The sequence below is a fragment of the Lactuca sativa genome, chromosome 9, assembly GCF_002870075.4.
Source record: "Lactuca sativa cultivar Salinas chromosome 9, Lsat_Salinas_v11, whole genome shotgun sequence".
Lineage (NCBI taxonomy): Eukaryota > Viridiplantae > Streptophyta > Magnoliopsida > Asterales > Asteraceae > Lactuca > Lactuca sativa.
Genome location: NC_056631.2, coordinates 163,918,482 through 163,943,137, shown reverse-complemented (window position 1 = coordinate 163,943,137; position 24,656 = coordinate 163,918,482). Strand labels below are relative to the sequence as shown.

Here is a 24,656-nt window from a genome sequence, read left to right as displayed (position 1 = left end):
GGAAGTTTGCCGATATGAGATGCTTTGCTAGTGTACAAGTAGATAGTGCATAACAGAAGTAGAGTACTCACTATCCGGGGTTTGGGGAGGAAGACTTGGGATGAATGTTGATGCGGTGTGGTCGGTAGTATTGGGCCCGTACTACCGAAGACACCGGGTCAGTGGGAGACCCAAGTAAGAATCCCTGAATATCGGAGACTGAGTGGGGTTGCGTTATCGAGTGCGACTATACTCGATGGAGTCTCTGATAGTTTTATGTTGTATTTCAGAGACATCATGGTTAGGCCACGCCACGGAGCGAGTTCGAGCGGTGTGAGTGACGAGGAGATTCATCAGATGATTCACGAGGAGGTAGCTGCGGCGATCCGGGCTGAGATCCCGGAGATGTTTGGGTCTATTAAGACCACCCTGATGGAGACGTTTGAGGAGCGGTACGCCGCATTGACTGAAGCTGCAGCCGCTGCAGCTACCGCAGCTGTGGCCGCTGCCAGGCCACAGGGGGGTGACTCGTTGCTGTTCCGGGAGTTCAGCAACATGAAGCCACCTGAGTTCAATGGGACGCAGGATCCGATTGCTGCGATGAGGTGGATCGCGGATATAGAGGGGTGCTTCTACACTTGTTCATGCCTGGAGCACCTGAGGGTACGGTTCACTTTGAACCAGCTCCGTCTGGGAGCGAAGGATTGGTGGAAGTTCGTGACGGCGAACTTCACTTTGGCAGAGATTACAGCAGTGACATGGGAGGGGTTTACTGCTTTGTTCAGGGACGAGTACGTTCCCCCGGTGGAGAGGGAACGATTGGTTCAGGAGTTCTTAACCCTTAAGCAGGGTACTGATTCTGCTGCGGTGATCACGCGGAAGTTTCATGAGAGGGCGATGTTCTGCCCCGAGTTGGTGTCCACTGATCAGGCTCGGATGAGCCGGTACTTGGGTGTGTTGAGGAGGGATATCCGGGAGTTTGTGTCAAACTCCACCTACCATACTTTTGCTGAGCTTCAGGCGAATTCCAGGAAGCGCGAGATCGAGTTGGAGACCCAGGCCAGGGAGGAGGCCGAGTCTCAGCGGGTGGACCGGCGACCGGCTTAGTCCCAGCCGGCAGCCAAGCGGATAAAGTCCGCCGATTCGAGGACAGGAGGTTCGAAGGGCCACACTTGCGGAAAGTGCGGCAAGGGTCATGATGGGGCATGTCGATCTGGTGCTTGCTACAAGTGTGGCAAGGAGGGGCACATTTCTAGGGAGTGCCCCAAGGGGTTTACGGTTTGCTTTCATTGCAACCAGACAGGCCATCGGAAGGCCGAGTGACCTCAGCTTCTTCAGGGATCTGCACCTGCTGCCAGAGCTACTGCGACTCGACCGGTGAAGGCCGAGGCCCCGAGGGCTCGGGGAAGAGCCTTTCAGCTGACTGCGGAGGAATTCCGCGCTGCGCCCGATGTTGTGGCAGGTATGCTGTAATTCATGTAATTATTTTAATGTCGAGATGTTATGCTTATGTTATTATACGTGTAGGTACTTTCCTTGTGAACTCTGTGCCTGCCTTAGTGTTATTTGACTCGGGTGTGAGTAGGTCCTTTGTATCTTTAGCCTTTAGTCAGCATATCAGCGTTAGTCGTGAGTCGTTGAGCCGACCTTTGAGAGTTTCTATAGCTGACGAGAGAGTGATTTGTGCCACGGAGGTTCTTCGGGGATGCATGCTAGAGATTTTCGGGGTTGAGTTCCCGATTGACCTGATTCCTATTGCGATGGGTGACGTCTGTGTCATCGTGAGCATGGACTGGTTGAGCCGATTCGGCGCTATCATCAACTGTGAGCGTCAGCTGGTGACTATTCGAGACCATAGTGGGGGAGTCCTTTCGGTGTACGGCGAGGGTACCCGTTCGGGATCAACTTTTTGTTCGGCCGCTAGAGCGAGGCAGTGTCTACAATAGGGCTGTAAGGGTTTTGTGGCGTATGTGATGGATACGCGGGAGGTTTCCGAGAGACCGAGGTCAGTTGAGGAGGTCCTAGTGGTGCGTGAGTTTCCAGATGTTTTCCCCGAGGAGCTGCCGGGAGTACCTCCTGTGAGGCAAGTAGAGTTTGGTATCGACCTGGTTCCGGGGGCCGCGCCTATTGCTAAGGTGCCTTATCGTCTTGCACCTCCAGAGATGCAAGAGTTGTCCTCACAGCTCCAGGAGTTGCTGGGGAAGGGATTCATTCGGCCGAGCAGCTCGCCGTGGGGAGCACCTATTCTGTTCGTCAAGAAGAAGGATGGTTCACACCGGATGTGCATTGATTACCGGGAGTTGAACAAGTTGACGGTCAAGAACCGTTACCCGTTACCAAGGATCGATGATTTATTCGATCAGTTGTAGGGAGCATATTGGTTTTCCAAGATCGATCTGAGGTCAGGGTACCATCAGGTGAGAGTGCGGGATGAGGACGTCCAGAAGACAGCGTTTAGGACGCGATATGGGCATTATGAGTTTGTGGTGATGCCTTTTGGGCTCACCAATGCCCCGGCGGTGTTCATGGATCTCATGAACAGGGTTTGCAGGCCGATGTTGGATCGGTCAGTGATTGTATTTATCGACGACATTCTAGTGTATTCGAGATCTAGAGAGCAGCATGAGGAGCATTTGAGGGAGGTCCTTGAGGTATTGAGGTCGGAGAAACTTTATGCAAAGTTCTCCAAATGTGACTTCTGGTTGCGGGAGGTCCAATTTCTAGGACATGTTGTTAATCAGGAGGGGATATTGGTCGATCCGGCCAAGGTTGAGGCGGTGATGAGTTGGGAGGTGCCGAAGTCACCCTCTGAGATCAGGAGCTTCCTTGGGTTGGCAGGGTATTATCGGAGATTCATTAAGGATTTCTCCAAGATCGCAGTGTCGCTCACCAGATTGACCCGGAAGGGTGTTGCATTCTCATGGGGGCCCGAGCAGCAGACCTCCTTTGAGACACTTCGCCAGAGGTTGTGCGAAGCCCCGGTATTAGCTCTCCCGGAAGGGATGGAAGATTTTGTAGTATATTGTGACGCATCGATTTCGGGACTGGGTGCAGTGTTGATGCAGAGGGGTCATGTGATAGCTTATGCGTCGAGGCAGCTGAAGCCTCATGAGGCGAGATATCCCACGCATGATTTAGAGTTGGGGGCAGTAGTGTTCGCTCTCAAGATTTGGCGTCACTACCTGTATAGGGTTCGATGTACGATATATACGGACCATAAGAGCTTGAAGTACTTGATGGATCAGCCCAACCTAAATATGCGTCAGAGGAGGTGGTTGGATGTGGTCAAGGATTATGATTGTGAGATCCTGTACCACCCAGGCAAGGCTAATGTGGTAGCCGATGCATTGAGCCGCAGGGCGGAAAGCACTCCATTGCGAGTTGTATGTTTGAGATTGACTGTGATGACTCCAGTATTGGATGCTATTCGTGGGGCACAGGCCGAGGTTGTGCGACCAGAGATGCAGAAGAAAGAGCGGGTCGTTGGGTTAATTTCAGAGTTCGTTAAGGATGGACGAGGGCTTCTGACGTTTCAGGGTCGGATTTGGGTACTGTTCGTGGGCGGTACGCGTAATTCTTTGATGGAAGAGGCTCATAGGTCGAAATTCTCGATCCATCCCGGTGCTACGAAGATGTATTTGGATTTGAGGAAAGAGTATTGGTGGCCCTGTATGAAGAGGGACGTCGCATGGTTCGTTGAGAGGTGCTTGACCTGCCGTAGGGTTAAGGCCGAGCACCAGAGACCGCATGGCAAGTTGCAGCCATTGGAGGTTCCCGAGTGGAAGTGGGAACAGATCACTATGGATTTCATTACCAAATTACCGAGGACTGCCAGAGGAGTTGATGCCATTTGGGTGATTGTGGATAGGTTGACGAAGAGTGCACACTTCCTTGCCATCAGTGAGAGTTCTTCAGCGGAGAAGTTAGCGGAGATATATGTGAGAGAAGTGGTATCTCGGCATGGGGTGCCGATCTCGATTGTTTCAGACCGTGATGTGCGCTTCACTTCCAGGTTCTGGAAGAAATTCCATGAGGAGCTGGGTACTAAATTGCATTTTAGTACCGCATACCATCCCCAGACAGACGGTCAGAGCGAGCGGACGATTCAGACACTGGAGGACATGCTTCGAGCGTGTGTGTTAGACTTCGGGGGTAGCTGGGATGCGTATTTACCCTTGGCAGAGTTTTCCTACAACAACAACCATCATTCGAGCATTGGTATGCCACCTTTTGAGCTGTTGTATGGTAGGAGGTGTCGGACCCCCATTTGCTGGGGAGAAGTGGGACAGAGAGTGATGGGCAGCACGGAGATCGTGCTCCAGACGACAGAGCAGATTCAGCAAGTTAGACAGAGGTTATTGACCGCCCAGAGCCGACAGAAGATATGCAGACAGGCGCCGATCCGAGCTTGAGTTTCAAGTCGGCGACTTCGTTCTCCTGAAGGTCTCTCCTTGGAAAGGGGTGATTCGATTCAGGAAGAGGGGCAAGTTGGGGCCCCGGTATATTGGGCCATTTCGTGTGATTGCAAGGATAGGCCGGGTAGCCTATCGTTTGGAGTTGCCAGCGGAGTTGGGGCAAATCCACGACACTTTTCATGTGTCGCAATTGAGGAAGTGCATAGCCGATGAGTCGGCAGTGGTTCCATTAGAGGATATTCAGGTGGATGCGAGCCTGAATTATGCTGAGAGACCAGTGGCCATCAGGGATCGGAAGATCAAGGTTCTGAGGAACAAGGAGGTACCTCTGGTGTTGGTTCAGTGGCAACACCAGAAGGGATCGGAAATGACTTGGGAGCCGGAACGTGAGATGCAGGAGCAGCACCCGGAACTATTTTCAGAGTGAGACTTCGAGGGCGAAGTCTAATCCTAGTGGGGGAGAATTGTAACAGCCCGGAATCTCAGGTATTGTTAAAATTATGTTTTTGGGGGTGTTTTAAGAGGGGACTCGGCGAGTTGGAGCCTAGACTCGCCGAGTAGGATCGCAGACCTGGTCGCGGGTTCGCGACTGGACTCGACGAGTCCAGATATGGACTCGACGAGTCCGGCGAGTCTGTGCTGTTTAGCGAAAACCCTAACCGTTCAGGTTTGGGACGTATAAAAGGGACTTATTGGCCATCATTGTTCATTTTAGCCTTCTGAGAGGAACCCTAAATCGATTGTGTGCATCTGGAGCAAGGTTAAAGGCCATTGGTGATTTTGAAGGAGTTGTTGTGCAAGGAAGAGAAGGGCTTGGCTAAAGGAACAGCAAGGGAGTCACGTTCTGAGGATTGGGGACACAGAGAGTACATCATCCAGGTAAGAATTCGAGTATACTCTGCTATGTTGATGTGTTTATGGAATTAGGGTTTATGGAACCCTTTTGTGACTAGTTTGAACGTTACCCTAGTCCCCCAAACGATTGTAACCCTGTATTGGGACCTTTGGAGGTCCAGAATGTCCCATGCCTGTGCATTTCGGGAATTGATGAAGGTTTTGGATTGGAATCCTTATGCCTTAGGTCAATATGTAAATTATAAGTCTTGGGGTGTATCATGAGCACCGAAATGAGGACCTTACGTGATGGATCAGTCTAGGAAGGCTAGACCCATGAATGGTCGGAGCAGTTCTGACCTTAGAAAGCAGTTTGGGCGGTTGCATGGCATGGACTCGCCGAGTCCGATGAACAGACTCGGCGAGTAGCTTGAAGATTAACTGGAACTCGTCGAGTTGTTCTTCAGACTCGGCGAGTTGAGTCGGGGTGGCCCCGCGATTCTTCCAGGAGTAACTCTTCGGGTCAAGGAGGATACTCGACGAGTAGAAGGGGAATCTTAGAGAATTGGAGAACGTCTAGACTCGCCGAGTCGCCATGGCACTCGCCGAGTCCGGTCAAGTTGACCGTTGACCGTTGAACAGAGTTGACCTATGTGTGACTTCTTAGGGGCAGTTAAACTTAGAAGATAAAAGTGTTAATAAGAGATATATGATGTTATAGGGAGGTTGTAGCTCGGCGGATCGAGTATGAGTGACTTCGGGATTTGTTAGCTTTCGACATTTGCGAGGTGAGTCTTCTCACTATACTGTACCCGGAAGGGTTGACTGTGTGACCGGAAGGTCAGATATGATATGTGATATGTATGCTATATGTGGTAAGTTATTTGTTATATGTGCTATGTATGTCATGGGCCGGAAGGCGATTATATTATGGGCCGGAAGGCAATACGTTGTGTAATGGACCGGAAGGTCGGCGTGGGAAGGGCCGAAAGGTTTACCCAGCAGGGACGGAAGTCCCCTGAGACACATGGACCGGAAGGTCAGGGCCTGGAAAGGCGTATGTGCGTAAGTTGTATATTGGGGAACTCACTAAGCATTTATGCTTACAGTTGTTATGTATGTGTTTCAGGTACTAGCGAGGACCGTGGGAAGGCGCCGGCGTGATCTGTACACACTGAAGGATGTTTTTATGATCTTGGGATTTAGACAATTTGTATTTGACATGACACTTAAATTATTTACGCCTTGTTTTGAATGAAGGTACTTTATTTTTAAAATGAAAAATTTGTTTGAAAATTTGCGTTGTTACATTTCTCCCCCTAAATTTGTGCATAGGAGAGAAACGAAAGTAAATGCGCAAATTTAAACTATCCTAAAACAAAAATTAGTCTTTAAAGCGAATCAACTTAAGAAAAACTCAGGAATATAGAGAAGAAAATGCAAACCATAAGTCACCGATTGAATTTGCATCCAGATGGTCTGAGAATAGCACGCGTAATCTCAGAACAGATCCAAAAATTCTTCACATCGTTAAGCACTAACCCCATGAGTGATCCCTTCCTTTCTTCCCTTCCCGCAAAAGGACACATACTCTCAAGCAAAGGTCAAAATGTTGCACAGTTGAGAGATGTCCCCTATCATGTGCTTGGAACAGCCACTACCAACGAACCGAAGTCTGATGATATGCCTCCATAGCTGCTCCGACACAGATCGGGATCAGTTGGTCTTTGGAACCCAGCCCATTTTGAAACTGGGTCGACCTTTTTCATCAATACAGGGTACTCTCTCCCATGACATATCCTGCTTATCACAAACAGAAGACGATGAAATATTAGAGTCATTATAATATTTGGGAGTTTTCACCTTTGGTACCCATCTATATTCGGGTTTAACCCATTTCTTGTTCCATCCGATGGGTTCCTCGGCACTTGATTTGGAACTTGACGTCGGATGACGAGATGACTTTGACCTAACCGATCTTGGCTTCACAGGAGCATCTCTTAGACTAGACTTCTGGGCCAACATTCCCTTCTTGTTCTTGGGAGTTGGATGCTTAGCCTTGGGAGTTGGATGCTTGGCCTTAGGAGTTGAATTCTTGGCCTTCATGGCATTCCAGTCGGCATTGTCTGAACATGACCTTGATGGGTTTCTTTTGAAAAATCTCCCTCTTGGCGCGTTCTTCCAGCCTTGTGCATAGTAGGGAGCATCTCTTAGACTAGACTTCTACACCAACATTCCCTTCTTGTTCTTGGCTTCAGAGGAGCATCTCTTAGACTAGACTTCTGGGCCAGCATTCCCTTCTTGTTCTTGGGAGTTGGATGCTTGGCCTTGGGAGTTGAATTCTTGGCCTTCATGGCATTCTAGTCGGCATTGTCTGAACATGACCTTGATGGGTTTCTTTTGAAAAATCTCCCTCTTGGCGCGTTCTGCCAGCCTTGTGCATAGTAAGGAACGTATGCGCGATTAGGACAATTTCTGGCAATGTGTCCAGGTGTTCCACAGTGAAAACATGTCTTTTTCTTCACTGTGAAGTTGTTTCTTCCTGCCCCTGGTGGCGTATTCATGCCTTGTCTCATATTGATCCCACATGCACACTTGCAACAAGCACTCTGTTACACTGGAATTGGAGGCCTATATTTCTCAATGGCAGGTTTGTTAGGAGTAACAGAATTTGAAGCAACAGATTCTGAGTTCAAGGAGTCATTGGTTTGTTCAGTAATGTTCTCCTTGTTCTCATCTTCTGCTACTTTACCTGCACATGAAGTAGAAACATTAGTATATTCTACCTCAATACCTCCTGACACAAACCCAGCTGGTTTGCCATATCGAAGATGTGCCTCCCTGTTAATTTCTTCCTGAGTCATAGGGATGGATGTGTAGTTATGATTGAAAGGTGGAGGAACACTATCATACCCTAGACCCTTGTTTTGATTATCTTTAAATTTTAATTGGGTTTCAAATAAGGACTCGACTGTCTGACTTAACGCAGTATAATTTTTGAAACTGACATCTATTTTTCCACACTTAATTTTCAATGTGTCAAGTTCTTCAGTTACAGCAGCAAGTTGTCTCTTAATATAGTTATAATTTTCACACTTGTTGCTATACTCTTCCTGAAGTTTCCTAAAGTCCTTGGTTTTTGCTTCTAATTCAGCCTTCAGGGGTTTCTGTCATTTCCTGAGTTGATATCCTTCATATCTCAGGTCCTCAACTTCTCTTTTTAATAAATCAATTTGTTCCCGAAGAAATTTAATCGTAGTTTCACAAGCTGGAGTACATGTAACTTCAGTGACCGGAATGTTTTCAGAACTCATTGTTTTTCTACACTTTAAAGCATGAAGTTCTTCAATTACATCAGCAAGACTAAGATGATTGAGATCTTTTGTCTTCTTGATGATAGCCACGTTCATATCCCACGATTTCGGAAGTGAATTCAGTAGCCTTTTGTTTATCTCAAACTTAGACAAGAAGATTCCAACTATATTAATCTAAGTAGTAAGTGTAGTAAATCGCTGCAACTGAGTTTCGATGGTTTCTCCAGGGATATAATCGAAAATGTTGAAATTTTGTCTTAACATATCCTGACGACTCTCTTTCATGTTTTCAACTCCCTCGTAGACCTTAAAATCAATTAAAAAGCACAACTAGAAGCCAAAATCAAACTTAAAAGTCAAAGTCAACCTTAAAAGTCAAATTTAAAAAGTTAAACTCAAAAGTCAAACTTGAAAATTCAAACTTAAAAGTCAAACCGAAAAGCTAAATTTGAAAATTTAAAAGTCAAACGAGAAAGTCAAAGTTTAAAATCAAAGGTTAAACCTGAAAGTCAAAGTCAAAATTTTAAATAAAAAATCAAAAATAAAAGTTAAAAATAAATTTTTTTAATTATTATTATTATTATTATTATTATTTTATTTTAACTTTTTATTTTGGATGAAAAAGGAATTTAAAATTAAAGAAAATTGAGTATTGGGCTAAAAGTGTGAAATTTGCGAAACTTGGAAGCGACGGGGAGAGGTTAAGTTTAAAATTTCGAAAGGAATGCACAAGGGTTTGGCTAGCTGAGATGGTTAGGCACTTGGTGGAGCACTCTGAGGTCCCAGGTTTGATCCCCAGCAACCTCAATTCGCGTGGATAATTTTTTTTAATGAAGCGCTGATGCGAAGCTGAGACCTGGTGCGATGATGAGCTGCGAGGCCGTAAACCATCGAGGCCGAGGCCGCAAACTCCGGACCGTGAACCTCGGGCTGTGAACTCTGAAACCCTAGCCGCCGGCCGCAAACTCCGCCACACCCTCGCAGGTTTCGACCAAAAACACCGATTTTTCGACTTTGAAGCTCCAAAACTCGATCAAAAACCATTTTTTATGAAAAACAAACCCCCCTTAATTTTTATAGATCTATCCAAAAACGCAAAAATCTTTCGAAAATAAGATCAAATAATGCTCCAAATCTGAAAAAATTGACTGATACAACCAAGCTCTGATACCAATTGTAAGTCCCTAAAATGTCTGTGTATCAATCAGATCCGTTTGATGGTGTGGAATCCCAATCAAACGGATGATGTCAGATAAAATAGAAGAGAAGAAGATGAAGAAGAATATGATGAATCTATGTATGAATTGATTAGAATGAAGATCCAGATACAAAAGATTCACACACACAAAAATTCTCTCTAGACAGTTCACTCTCTTATGTTCATCAAAAACTATTCCTCACCCCTAACACCTATATATATACTAGGGAATGTGGGCTTGGTGAACATGGGTCGTAAACCTGTTTACGGCCGTAAACACATATACGGCCGTAAACACCAAATTGTTTACGGTCCAAGACACAAAAATACATTTTTCAAGAAAAGTAAAGTATAAACCATATGTTTGACCCAACACTTAGGCACTATTTCCAACAAGTTAGACTTAGGTCAAGGGCCATTGTGAGATTCTCTTTTGTTCGTTTTTGTATGATTAGGGTTTGGGAATTTGAAGCGCGATCTAATGCCTGATGGATTTATCTAAGCTTTATAGGGCCAGAGTTGCATTCTAGTTATAGTGCTTTTGATTTAAGTAGTTGGTAAATGTTGGGGAGGGATGATAGCTTCATTTTATTTACTTCTTTTTATAGTTTATTTTAGTACATTCATTCGCATTTTAGTTAACTTCCATGCATATTTTCCCTTTTGTTATTTTTATGACCATTTCGGGGTACTTTCTAGTTTCTTGAGCATTATTGCAGATTTTCTTGGAAACTAGCGGAGCGGCACTCTTGGGAGGCGATTGGGCTTGAAAGGAATTGGGGATTTCGTGCTTGATGGATATGAAGGTGACTCATGAGGTGGACCTGTCAATTGCTTGAAGGCTTGGAAGAATTGAGCTTTAAATTTGAAAGACGCGGGAGAATTCTTGAGTGTGCAAGATCAATGTTTGGGAGTTTGCAGAAGTTTAGAATGATGTGGATAGACAAATTGGGCTTTAATTGAAGAAATATTGAAGAAAAATGGGTTAGGAGTTGATTGGATTCGAACTAGGCCAATGGATTAGCTGTGGGGGCCCAAAACTTGAAGAAGCCCAAAATCACCCGTCAGAGCCCGCGGCCTGCGTAGGATTCCCCGCGGCCTGCGTGGGTTCCTGACTAGGGCAATTTTGGGATTTTACTTAGAGCTCTATTTTGGGAAGTTTGGTGTGCCTCTTTAGCCTTATCTTGAAGGTCCGATTTTGAGACTTTCTCTCTGGAGTTTGGAGCATTTTTGGAGGCCAAGAACACTTGAAGAATATCTTCTTTTCATCTCTTGAATCTTGTCAAATGTTTGGTACAATCTCATCTAACTTTGTTCATTTGAGTTTAGCCATGCTTGGCTAAGCAAATCTTGGTTGACTTTTTGTTGAATCCTTTGAACTTTTGTTCAATGTTGAAGAATCCATGAACTTGTTCTTAAATCTTTATGGAAATGTTTTGTGTTTTACCATATTATCACTACTAGTATGTTTTTATTCATGAGTTTAAATGTGTTTGTGGTGATTAGTTGGCTAATTTCTTGATTAAGTAAATGATCCTCAAATTAGCAAGCAACAAATGATTTTTGTGTTGTTTTTGCTTCACACAATCATAAAAACATTTCCTCCAACATGGTGGTGAAAGCATTTGACCCCTCTTGGATTTGGTGACTTTTTGGTTCTTAATGCTAGTTGACTTTCACTAATTACATGCTATTTGGAATTAGTGACTTTGACTAAGGAAATTGTTATGAGCTTCTCTAGCCATTTCAACAATTAAGAAAAGTCTAGGTAATCTCAAGCTCCTTGGATTGCTATAGCCAAATTAAGAATTTAAATCAAAGTATTGCACCATTGGATTCTAATGATATGTTCATCAAAAGTCAAAGTGAGGAAACTTTAAGTCAACCATCTCTCCTTTATTGATTTTGCATCAAACTCTTATTTTTGTTGCATTTTTCTATTTAAATCATAGTTAACTCTAGTTTGTTTCAAGTATTTCAAAACACCAAAACCCCTCATTTTATTTTTATTGTCATTTTACAAGTATTTTTACAAAGAGATTTTTCATAGAGTTATAAATTGAACCAATCTCCGTGGATTCGATCCCTTTACCACTATACACTATCTTAGTGTGTAATATTTAAGGTTATTATTTGTGTTGGCCTCGACAACCACCAAGGGATGATGATTGGGTTCCTTCAGGTTAGTGGGATGACAAATGTGTGCCTACAGGCCCATTGAGGAGTTGGTCGTGAGTCTTCAGTACCGATGTGGAATTATGGAAAGAGCGGTATTGTGTTGTGAGCCTATAGTTCCAATAGATGGATGGTGTCACGACGTATCGTAAACCTATGTGTGTGCGACTTATGCAAGTGGAACCCGATAGGTTTATGTCCATTATGCTTTCATGAGATGGTTACAAGTGTTGGAGTACTGGTTCTGGGTTTAAAAGTGGTGAGTTCTATATAATAAACTTGGTTGATTTTTCAGATTTATGAGCGCCTGAACTAGGTGGAGAGACCAGTTACGATGTGAGTTTGTGAGTCTTATGGGTATGCCTTCAAAAGGTGTTGTCTTGAAAAAGAGTCAAGATGGTGTACCGAAAGTTTTTTTGGGCATGTTTCGAAATATAGATTCCTTTGAATTGTTATGGATGGGTTGTTCTAGGTACTTGCTTCATAATGGGTTGGCAGTGTTCTCCATTGAAGTAATTGGTCAACATTTTATGTCAGGAAGGTGATCGCTAGATTTTAGGTGTTAGTTCAGAGGTTTCGAACAAATGAGATACCAATTCAAGAAGTATTCGCAAGAGTTGGTTATGTTGTTGGATTTGCGGTCCCTATAGTATGAGTCGTGAAGCAAAGGTAGTTGGATTTAAAGGTGCAGTCGTAGCACCATAAGGGTTTCAAATGGACATGGAAACCTGAGGAGAAGATATAAGAGCATTATCCAGAATTATTTGCAGATGCGAATTTCAAGGACGAAATCTAAATGAAATGAGGGAGGGGGGAGAGAGAGAGAGAGAGAGAGAGAGAGAGAATTGTAGCATCTGGTTGTTCGGGTAATGTTTATTTCCAAACTTATCTATTTCTAATAAATGAAAAAGAGAATTTGGTGATACGCAACGCGTACATAATTATGCATGACGCGTAAATGCCATGTGTGGACATGATGTGTGGCTGCAAGAAGCCTAAAACCTTACACCTCGGGCCTTAGGTCCTATTTAATGCCTTTATCTTCTAAGTTTTTGTGCATTCATCAGCCTCCATATTTAGAAATAAAACCTTATCCCCCTTGAGTGTTCTTGGTACTTTTGTGTGTGTCTTGGAGCAATTTGGTGATATTCTTAGGAGAAGAATCTTGTGGAAGAGAAAAAATAATAGATCCAAAAGTTATGCATCTTTCTCATTGATTATGGACCATTGAACGTGTCAAAGATCCTTGCTTTATTGATTTCCATGCATAAATCTAAGCTTAGGATGAGATTTGGTTACCTATAAGTCCCATTCTTGATGTATTTAGAGTTTGGAAGGAATCTAGAGCTGTATTTTTTATCTTGAATGACTTTTAGACCTTTTTGGAGGAAAAGCAAGTGTACAAGCTTCCTCTTTGAGCCATGCAAAGGATTTTGTTGGTCACATTTTGAATTAAGGTTATAGTTTGGAGAAGATTAGGCCTTGGAAATGGATAAAATTTGAAACTTTATCCGTTAAGTCATTTAGAAGATCCAAATCTTAGTATTTGAACCCTTCGCATGTGGAACCGTTATCTAATGACCGTTGACTTTAACTACGTTAACTGTTGACCATTAACTTTTTGACTATTTTGACTTTTGGTCTTTGGGATGATGGCTTTGACACACTGAGGTGTTGACTATGAGCTTTGTATATACGGTGTGATATATGGTATATTAGAAAATTCACTAGACTTTATGTTTATAGTTGTGGATTAAATGTTTTTTAAGTAGTTCCGCTGTCAACACGCTCATCGTTGATAATTTTATGAAATAAATTTCCTCTGTTTTATGGTTTTATGATGATTCTGATACACTGTTTTGTCAATTTGGTTTTGTGGTATTAAACAAATGATATTTATATATTTCATGAAAAATGAATGTTTTACTTACGTTTTTAAAAAAAGAAAAATCTAGTTTGAAATTTGGGACATTACACAACTGACCAACACACAGATAGCTGGTAGAAGGGTACCCACCCAAAAAACCGAGATGTAATTCCGAACATAAGTAATGTGAAGTTGGGCCTATGTCCAATAGACACTCAAAACACTTTAGTAGATTAATCTTCAATGAGTAAAACAAACAACCTTACTAAGCTATGATTATAAGCCTTGGATTAGCATACTTAGAGGTGTATCACCCCAATACGACGGACTGTGGTCCGAAAACATAAAAAGCATCAGTCTAACAACCTAGCGACCGGCCATTGGCATGACATAAAATAGACAATCCGACTTTTAGGAGAAAGAAAAATTGTTAAGTCACCAGATGATATAAAGAAGAAACTGAAAAAGCATGAGACAACTGTCATTACCCGAAACCAAGGTTTCGGAAAACAGGGCTACACATCTTGAATGAATCAAACAAAACAAATCGAAACAAAAATCGGTTGTTTGCACTTTGCACCTCTTGTATAAAGCATAACCTAGCAGCAACCACCCACAAAGACAATCAACACCTTGCATCAAACTATCCAAAAATTTCCTAAAACAAAGAATACCCACTTAAAAGAAACCATAAATCTCCAAGAACCAAATTCCATTATAGCCATCAAAAAACTTCCCAATTAGGATTTGGGCCAGTCTTTCTGGATGTCAAAAGTGTAGTTAAGCTCCAAGTAACACTTGTTATCATCATCAACAAACTAAACAAACAAAAACAATAAAACAATTAATAAATACACAATCAAAATAATTAAATACAACTATTTAATTATTTTTACCTTTGTTTTTGCAGAATAAGATCCTCTAGCAAACATCCCCGAAGGGGTAACCTCTTCGGGCATGACATGTGTGTAAGGCTCAGCTTGTGGGCTGAAAGTCCCGAGCATTTCTTTTGAGCTATCAACTACATCAAAAAATCAAATCCCAACATGGTTATTTATGATAACAACTAAAATGACGAAAATACCCTTGGAATTTTGAAAGACGAGGGAGGTATTTACCCTTGATCCCGGTTTTCCACACGGTGTTGGTGTATTTAAGCCCACAAACTATGTCGTTGCTGACCTTGATTGAGAATTTTAGATTGTATTTGCTTCCTTCTTTTAAGGTGAACCAAAGGCCTTTTTGGTTCCCAGATTCGGGGATTTGAAGGACAATATCGTCTCTTCCAGCAGAGATTATGGTAAGGCTTAGAATTTTCACATCAGGTTCTTGAACTTCTAGTAAAAAAACACCAATGAACATATTAGCAATCGAGTTTATGTAGCTTTAATTGCATAATTATCAAATAAAGAAAAAAAATTACCTTCGGCCTGACTGACATCAACGCTTCCAAGCAACTGCTCTTTCCACCTCCTCAAACTCTCATCATCCTGAGCCACCAATACGTAATCAAAAAAGAAATCCAAAATAGTAAAATTACTAAAAAGCCCTAAAAAAAGGTGACTGTGTTAAAAAATGAAGGACCTTATCCTTTTCGAGGTGTTCTTTGATGCTAATTTTGGGACCCAAGTGTATTTGGGTTTCTTCATCGTCTTCGGTTGCATAACAAGAGGATTCGGATGCATCGTCGCGAACTGCAGATCCAGATGGTGGTGCTTCATGCTTCTCGTCTTTACCATCGGTATCACCCATGTTGGCTCACAATCTGATGATTAAAAAAAGGAATTTTAATTTTAATTTTAATGTTTAAGATAATGCGAGAAGGGTAAAGAGGGAAATTCAGATAATAATTTTGAAAAAACGCCGATCTTTTGAATACCCGCAAGAAGAGTTATCTACAGATGGAGGAATTTAAACAAAAAGATTGAAATTTACAAGGGCACTCCAAGATTCTGCAATCGAATGAAATTTGAGTAATGAGATGAGATATATAGGAGGAATTACAAGTAATTTACAAAAATGGGTCGATTTATATTTATATAGATATTATATTAATAAATGATCAAATGGGTTCAGTTGGATCGAACCCTTATGCAAATTGGAATTCCAAAAGCAACATCAGGATAAAAAAAAATGTTTTCGTTTTATTTATATTACAAAATGCTACGAAAAGAAATTCATTTTGACCATTTAGTTACCTATATGTGAATATAAAGAAAATATCATAAATTGTAGGTGGGTGGGATACCTTTTTTTTAATAAAATAGAACCCTACAAGTACCAAATAACACCTTTTAACTTTTAAAAAGCGTGAAAAAAAAAGAGGAAAATTCAAACAATAATTCAAAGGTAATTCCAATATCCAAGCTAATACCGACAAACATGATTTATGCAATGAATTGAAGCAAAAAATATTGAAAGAAAGAACAAAAATGAGAGGGGCAATGTAGGGCGTTTTACAATATCCTAAATTGCTTATTAGAAAAATGATCAGTGTTGTAATAAGATTTTGTAATCATGTTTATTATAATATTAATATTAATAATGGGTTAACATGGACCAATTGATATCAAATAGTCAAGAAAAATAATTGTTTTCACCAACCCACTAATGAGTGATGACCCATTGCCACATATAGTAAAGAGTAAAATCCAATAATGATCCTCCGAAAAGAACACTAATCTTATTTAAAAATATAATGAATTGAAGCTTCCATTTACGAAAGAATCTGCCAAAATATGAGAGAAATTAAAAAAAGAAAAGACCAGAATCTGCAATCCCATGAAATATGTGAATCATGCATGTCATGAACAGCGAAAACCAGAAATAAGAGGCACCCATACAAGAATTTGGACCAAGAATAAGAATTACACAAAAGGAAAACAGAGTTAAATCGTGGGTTTCGTGAAATAATTATTAAGATGCAACTCCTGATGAAAAAAAACTCATGAGGTAATGATGGATTTAGATACCAGAGAACCCTAAACTAACGAAAAAAGCAAGAACAATGAAGAGGGATATCGAATCAATGATCGAAAAAAGCATTCTCGTATTTTAATTTTAACCATCCACAGAATTTACTACAAATGCGAAGAAATGAGCAGATTAATCTCACACAATCAAAGATTCTCCCAAAAATCGATTAAAACGGAACCAAATTTAGGGTAACGAGCAAAGGATCTGCATTCAATGTTGAAAACACTAAAATAGATACAAAAAAACAGAATTAAATTGTGGGTTGATGAGAATTGTGGCGTACCTTTCTCTCAGGATCAAATGTAATGATGGGTTACAATAAAGAACCCTTGACTAACTTAAAAAAATCATGATGAATCTGTTGAGAGGATAGCATCCAGCGGAAGGAATTGGGACAGAATTGGGTGATTTTGGGGAATAATTGTTCGGTTGAAGAGAGAGAGAGAAAAGGGTAAAAACTTGGTTAATTTAACGGAAAGGGAATGTGGGAAATGGTCGTGTGGTTATCCAAATATGGCGACAATCAATCAGTTGGATCGGGCAAGAAATATGGCCTGGCCACTCGGACGATTGCGATTTTGTAGTGTGATATTCCTTTCACGTTTTTCCTTTTTTTCAGATTTTTGGTCATGATGTGAAGGAGGAATTAAAAAGAAAAACATAAATAATAAATAATTTTTTGTAATAATATAATAATCTTCACATAATTTTAAAGTAAGACCATTCGGTGCACCTAATACCGTATAATTGTGAGCATGGTGCGGTTTTTGACTACAACTGAACCAAAAACCGCAACTTCAGTTTTTTGAAGTTTAGAAACCGCACCGTTCGGTTTTATGTGGTTCAGTTTTTTTTTTTTTTTTTTTTTTGTTGTTTTTTGTCAATTATTTTGTTTGGGTTTTGTTTTGCTTTTTTAATAAAACTCAGCAACTTAATGAGTTACTTTGACTCAAATAAGGAGTGTTAATCATTTCTTGAGAAACTTTATATAGAGATAAGGAGCGTTAGATTGACTCTCTTATATGAAACGTGAGAATGATGAATGTTTTATCTCAAAGGCGATCAGGAATACTCTTTTAAGGCTGACAAAATTAAAGCCCAAATGATATTTTGGAGATGAACCGATACCACCACCTCTTGGTTTGAAATCAAAGAACATAACCACTTATCCAACATCTGAATATAATACGAATTAAATATAACTAGTAGGTGAACCTCAGGATAGTTTTTTCCTTATAGGACAATGTACATTGAAAAAACCCAATGATAACATTCTACTTTTGATATTTTTCTTATTAGGAGATTATACTAACTATTTTTTATTCCAAAATATAACAGATAAAATTATTGTGTGGATGAAACTGTTAAAGTTTGACATTGCATATGATAAATCATTCCATGGACACATGAAAATTTGCCACTTGGAGAAACGAAAAGAATATAGCAATATACCATCCTGGAAGGTTAGCTTGCAATCTCCACCTTCTGTTTACCAGCAACAGACGACTTTGCATTGACATCTTTATTCGAAAAAATCAATTTTTTCCTCTTTCTTTGCCTCTTCCTTCATAAAAACACATCACATTTTATCTATTATATTATATACATATATTAATTTCCAATATTTGTTCTTTTGAAAAAAGTATTTGAACGTTAGCCTGCAGAAAAAAAAAAGATGGAAAATTCAAGGTGGTACTTTGATTGCATTGAAGACGAGAATAAAATTCGATAAAGAAACAGTAACTTACAATGTTAAGCCACGAATAAAGTTCACGTATTTGAGAATAAACTGTACTAAACGTTTAGATGTCATTTATGGGGTTGTGATAGTGATTGATTAGGTCACACTCAAGTAGGCGATTGCTTGGCCTAGATGGCTTCCCTGTACAAGCATCATCACTGAAGATAACGAACATGAGGTGAAATTGGGGGAGTTTCGGCATGGGTCAGCGGTGGTTTTGAGCAAGAGCAGGATGAAATTGCAAGTTGGTGAAGGGTTTTCAATTTACGCAGTAGAGGTGGGTGGGAAAAATGGCGAGTATCGGTGGAAACCTAATCGACACATACTTCATCATCTCCGATTGCGTTATTTGCAATTGGGTGACACGAAATATTCCAAGTCCGTTCCAATGAAGAACAAAATCTCCAACAATGAAAACCAATTTAAGAAGAAATAGAGATAATAGGAAGACGATGAAGTGTGGGCGAAAGAAGAGGGACTGGTGATTTTTTTGGGGGCTATTGAAATCGTTTTGCTTCTCGATTTGTTGGTAAAGTACAGCGATAAGAGGAATGAAGACGGTGAAAAAACTGTGTATATTTCATTGGAGGCGGTGGCTATGAAGAAAAATGGGGATCAAATTTCTAATACCCACAAAATAGTGTGGCCAAACTTTAAAGTTCATGAAATATACTGTTACCAACTGCAATGGAAATTAATATATGTATATAATATTTATGAAGGCGATAATATCAATTAAAGTATTAATAAAAATGATACTATCATCACTAGTATTCTTCATATTTAAATGTTAAAAAATATAATAAACATTATTTGTTCTTATAAGTATTACCATATGTATGCTTAAAAATATATAATCATCTTCTGATAAGATAGATATTTATATTTATAGATTTTTAATTGTCATGAGTTCTTAGTCCTTACAAATATCAATACTTAATATATATATATATATATATATATATATATATATATATATATATATATATATATATATATATATATATATATATATATAGGGAGAGGATCAAATGAGAACACCTAAAAGGTTGAGAACGCGAGAACAGTTGTAGACCAATCATTTTTAGAGGGCATAAATGGAATTTTACCATCTAAGTAAATTATGATTTCCTAAATTTTAGTGATTATGATGACAATTACCCAAAATATCTCATTTTTTAGATCCTATTCTTTTAATGAACCAATAATTAATAAAATCATGATTTAATTTTTATCTAAAAAAACGTTTTTTTTTTCATTTTTTTTTTTCATTTTTATGTTTCGTTTTTAGCAAATCAAATATAATGAATAATTTATCGGTTTACCTCATTTATTTTTTTTAAAAAAATATCTTCATAAATAATGATTTATACATTTCATTTTAAAATGAATAAAATTATAAATTATAAATGAATTAACTCAGATGTATTTATGAATACACTTGTAAAATCATAAATGAATAAAACCCGAAAAAAAGATTATAAAATCAGCTAAAATGATACTCATATATAAATAAATAAAACACATTTATATTCATATAAGAATATAATTATAATAGTAAATGAATAAGTTACAATATATATATATATATATATATATATATATATATATATATATATATATATATATATATATATATATATATATATATTTGATACAGAGCCTGATACTACAATTACAATCATAAATGAATAAAACATTTTTGCGCTCCTTCCGAAATCTATTGGTGTCAATATTTCATTTGGTAAATCTCCTACCTCCCACTATATGCATGTTTATTCATTAGATCTGCAAAAATGTTAAAGAAACAATTATGTATAATTAAATAGTAATTCACACATGAATACACTGATATTCACAAATGAACACGGTCTATTCATAAATAAATACAAAATAAAAATAGTGTAAAAATTATCATTTCTTATTCTTCGTTCTCTGCCAAGAATAACCACCAGGATGGGGTTGTGTTTCCGGTGAAATCAAAAGGTGCAACCGCCTCTTGGCTCTTTCCCCTCACCTGCATTGTCGTGGCTGTTTTCCTTGCTCCTCTCGAACCAGCCTCATGGAGTATTCATTAATGATTAACTGCAAATGAGACATCTGACATTGTATTCACACCAATTGCAACTAAATATGTAAACAAGCAGCCAAAAAAGAAACAATCAAAATAACAGTATATGATTTACTTGGTACTTAATTACCATATCAACAACAGTTTGGCTAGATAAGAACTCAAATACGCCGTCACTTGCAAGAACAAAGAATGGATGATTATGAGTGAGTTGAGTTACAGAACCTATTCAAACATGCTTTATCTGGCCCTAATATGAACTCGAGAAGTTGCCTCAAATTCACAAACCTAGACTCCAGTTTGCAGAAGCTCGTTCTTACAAAGTAAAAGTCTAACAAAGCGTACAAAGAAAATGTCCTAAGTTTACAACTCAGAAGAACTTGTTTATTCAATCTAATAACTGGATATACTTGTGAAGCACATAGAGCATAAAAATTATCACTCATAAACAGCCAAGATGTAAAGATACTAACTCATTGCAAAGCACACGAACACGAATTACAAAATGCCTACGGAATCTCAAATGCAAACTACAGATAAGTAAGCACACAAACGCGTTCAAAAGTGAACAGTTATAGAAAAGGCAGATTTGGGGGAAACTGATTAATTTTACCCATTAAAGCTTCAGAGCCAAGACCAACAACAGATCCGATGAAACGGCGGAGGTTACAGACCCATAGCATCGAAGAAGCCGGCGGAATCTTCCAGCATAACAAGCGGATCGTAAGAAGAATTTGAACAACTGAAACTAAAAACCTTAACAACGAAATTAAAGAGATGGAAAATAAGTATATGTTGAAGTTGATAGTACCTAATTCGATGATGTGAGTGTGCGACAACAGGGGGAAGAAGGAATTGTGCTACGATCAGAATGAAGCTAGATACGGAAGGAAGCTACAACTTGCGTGTGTGTATATGCGATAACAGGGGAAACACCATCTGCAATTAGTGATTGGATGCAAAGATCGGAAGCCTCGGGGAAGGGAAGTATCGATCGTGACTTAAGAAGGTATGGAGGAAAGCGATTTTTGGCAGAATCGAAGATGGAGAGGGTGGGGGTGTGCGGCCAATTTTTTCAAAATAATTAGATTAGGGTTTTCTTAGTTAAGTAGAGAGAGAGAGAGAGAGAAAGAGAGAGAGATTATAGGAATTTTTATTTAAATAAATTATATGGATTTCCTATTGTACCCTTCTTGCCATTTCAAAGTTACATATCTAGCACATCAGTTTTATAAATGTTCATAAAAGGTTCAGTTAATAATAGCCATAGATCTAATTATTTACAAGGTTGTGATCTGTTCTCGCGTTCTCAACCTTTTTGGTGTTCTCATTTGATCCTACTCCTATATATATATATATATATATATATATATATATATATATATATATATATATATATATATATATATATATATATATATATTTAGTGCGGTTTGTTTTTTTGCGGTTTTGCAAGACTAGAAACCGCACCGCACCGCACCGAACATTTTCAGTTTTTGCAAAACTAAAAACCGCACCGTCGGTTTTCATTTCGGTTTCGGTTTATGCGGTTTTTTCAGTGCTTTCGGTTTGCAGTTTGGCTTTTGCTCACCCCTACCACATAACAGAGTATATGACATGTCATCGCGGTATGCGATAAACACCACACCGACCCGCTTTGTTCCACCGAGGTATGATTTCACCGCATGATATTTTTCTTTTGAACATTGGAATCGATCATTGAAGCCAAAGGTTTTTAAAAAAAATGTTTAAACTTTCCTATAAATTAACACTCTTATTTCTCATTTTAAATCATAAAACAAACACCAAACACTTTATATACTTTACAATAATTTTATTTCAAAATGTCTTCATCTTCGTCCACTTCGTCAGATACATTGGCGTTGCGGGAAGTGAGGTTTATCGAAGACGTCATGTGCACAACACTTGTTTATTTACAAGAAAATGAAGGCGAAAGTTTACGCCCAAAAACAAGAAATCCTTCTTTACGGAGAAATCATGAATTCAGGCACAACCAAATGGTGAACGACTACTTTGTTGGTGAAGAAGTTAATGGGATTTATAGGTTACAAAATCATATTTTGGCGAAAAAACTTAAACCTTAAGTTTGCATGCAACCTAAATGATCTATGTTTTAACTATTGAATGCAATAGTCAATTGAACATCAAGAACTCTAAAAGAACCATAGTATTTTCGAAAATAGAAAAAAGGGTTTAGAAAACATACCTCTTGATTATACTAGTAGATAATCAAAACAAAATCCTTCTTATAGTCATATGGAAGCTAGCACCAAAAATCTCATGCCTCTGATGGTTCACACTCAACCTTAGCAACAAGGAGACTTAAAGAGATATGAGAGGGGATAAGGAATTTCGGATTTCTCTTGGGATAATAAGATGGCCAAAATTATGAATCCCACGGAGGCTTTATATAGGTGACTATGGGAACTAGGATAATGCATGTTTCCTTAGATAAACTTTACCTATTTTCCTTGATCGCTAAGGCATCCAAGGCTCCACTAACACCAAAGGAAACCCTAAAACCCTTCTAGAATTTGTCCCCCCTCTTAGGGAGGTTCTAGAATTGGTCAATGTTCAGCTTTTGAACATTGTTACCTTTAGTCCTTCCACTTTTAATTATTCCAGTTAATATCAAAACTAATTCTAATTAATTTCTGATTAAATAAGACTATTTCTAATTAACATATTGTTCTCATAATATATTAATAAATTATGTATTTTGATTTCTAATTAATTTATTAATCACATAATAAATTAATAAATCAGTCTCTCTCTCTTTAAAAGTCATCATATTCAATTACTAGGTTTGAGGGCAACCCAAAAGGACTTTGATAATAATTCAAGTATATACTAATTCAGTTATTGGTTTAGACACCTAATACAACAATCTCCCACTTGGATAAGTCTATAACTGTTATTACCAATATAACTTCTAAATTAGACAGCAAAGAGTGCTTCCATAGCAACTGTCGAACTCTGAACTAAACAAACATTGGTCCTAAGACAAGTGATCAAATATTCCTCCGTTCTACTAGATATCATACATATATGAGACATGGGTTAGAATCAATGTCATTTCCAAGTTTTGTTTCCTGATTTCTTGATTTGTGATGACAACATAAGACTTCAAATTGAAAAACATCAATTAAGTCATGGTTGGGACCATCACTATAACTCTTGTGATGACGACATAGGACTTAACTGAACACATCAATTAAGTCCTGGTGGGCCCAACACTATAAGTCAACAACAAATCATTGAGGGGCCCAAAGATGTCGTTGTTCCTATTATGGAAAAAGGAACAAATAAATTTGCCGCATATGCTTGTATCCTTTACTCACCAAATCATACATGACACTGAATTTTATAAGATCGTGTTACTGATGTGTTTTCGCAACACCAATGCCTAACCAACTTGTAAATTACAATTCATATATCTCCATTCTAAGAATATAAGATATTCTCGTCTCAAAATTACTCATGATTTAATCCATGAAGTAATTCTCTTAGTGTGGGTTTATCTAATACTTAAATCTCCATTTCTAAGTACTTATGAATGTTGTAGCAATATAATTGCTATGTTTGACCTTATTAGACAATCTACAAACCAATTCATGACATTCTTAATTCACTACTTACTTCCCAAAGTATAAGTAACTGTGGAATTTGAATAATTAAATTATTCGGGAAGTAAAACATGCAAAATAAAACACAAGAATAAATAATTGCTAAAGGCAATAAACAAACTCATAAATAATCTCTATCATTTAATCACCAAAAGTCAATTACATTTATTTTGTTACAAGTTTCAAACTACTCACTAACTACTAAAACTAATATCATCTGTCAAACGAATGCTCCTAGCATGCTGATTATGCTTGACCCTACTTAGTGCCTTTGTCAAAGGATCTGCAAGATTCTTGTCTGATGATATCATCTTCACAATGAGGTGACCTTCTTCTACTCTATGTCTGATGTAATGGTACTTTTTGTCGATATGTCTTTACTTGCCATGGTCTCTCGGTTCTTTAGTCAAAGCAACCACACCTTCATTGTCGCAGAAAA

The 24,656-nt window shown here is 39.0% G+C and overlaps 1 protein-coding gene across 3 annotated transcripts; it reads right to left on the bottom strand.

The window, feature by feature from the left end:
- Nucleotides 1–14,209: 14,209 nt before the first annotated feature.
- On the bottom strand, nt 14,210–17,300 carry LOC111892836 (rho GDP-dissociation inhibitor 1). Of its 3 annotated transcripts, XM_023888879.3 has the most exons (7): nt 17,042–17,300; nt 15,662–15,734; nt 15,367–15,547; nt 15,206–15,272; nt 14,901–15,119; nt 14,679–14,803; nt 14,210–14,600 (listed from the first exon to the last, which is right to left on the bottom strand). In XM_023888879.3, exons 3-7 carry the CDS (start codon nt 15,532–15,534, stop codon nt 14,523–14,525), a joined length of 657 nt encoding a protein of 218 aa, XP_023744647.1. In that variant the 5' UTR covers nt 15,535–15,547; nt 15,662–15,734; nt 17,042–17,300; the 3' UTR covers nt 14,210–14,522. The 3 variants fall into 3 exon arrangements, with proteins under 3 accessions (XP_023744647.1, XP_052623367.1, XP_023744648.1); XM_052767407.1 differs by lacking the exon at nt 15,662–15,734 and having other exon boundaries at nt 14,901–15,116; XM_023888880.3 differs by lacking the exon at nt 15,662–15,734 and having other exon boundaries at nt 17,042–17,299.
- Nucleotides 17,301–24,656: the final 7,356 nt, after the last annotated feature.

Excerpts from the sequence above, each read along its gene's own strand:
- LOC111892836 (XM_023888879.3), bottom strand. The coding sequence starts at position 15,534 with ATGGGTGATACCGATGGTAAAGACGAGAAGCATGAAGCACCACCATCT. Across the intron at positions 15,273-15,366 it reads AACACCTCGAAAAGGATAAG|GATGATGAGAGTTTGAGGAG; the intron begins GTCCTTCATTTT and ends TTGGTGGCTCAG. Across the intron at positions 14,804-14,900 it reads GTGGAAAACCGGGATCAAGG|TTGATAGCTCAAAAGAAATG; the intron begins GTAAATACCTCC and ends TTTTTGATGTAG.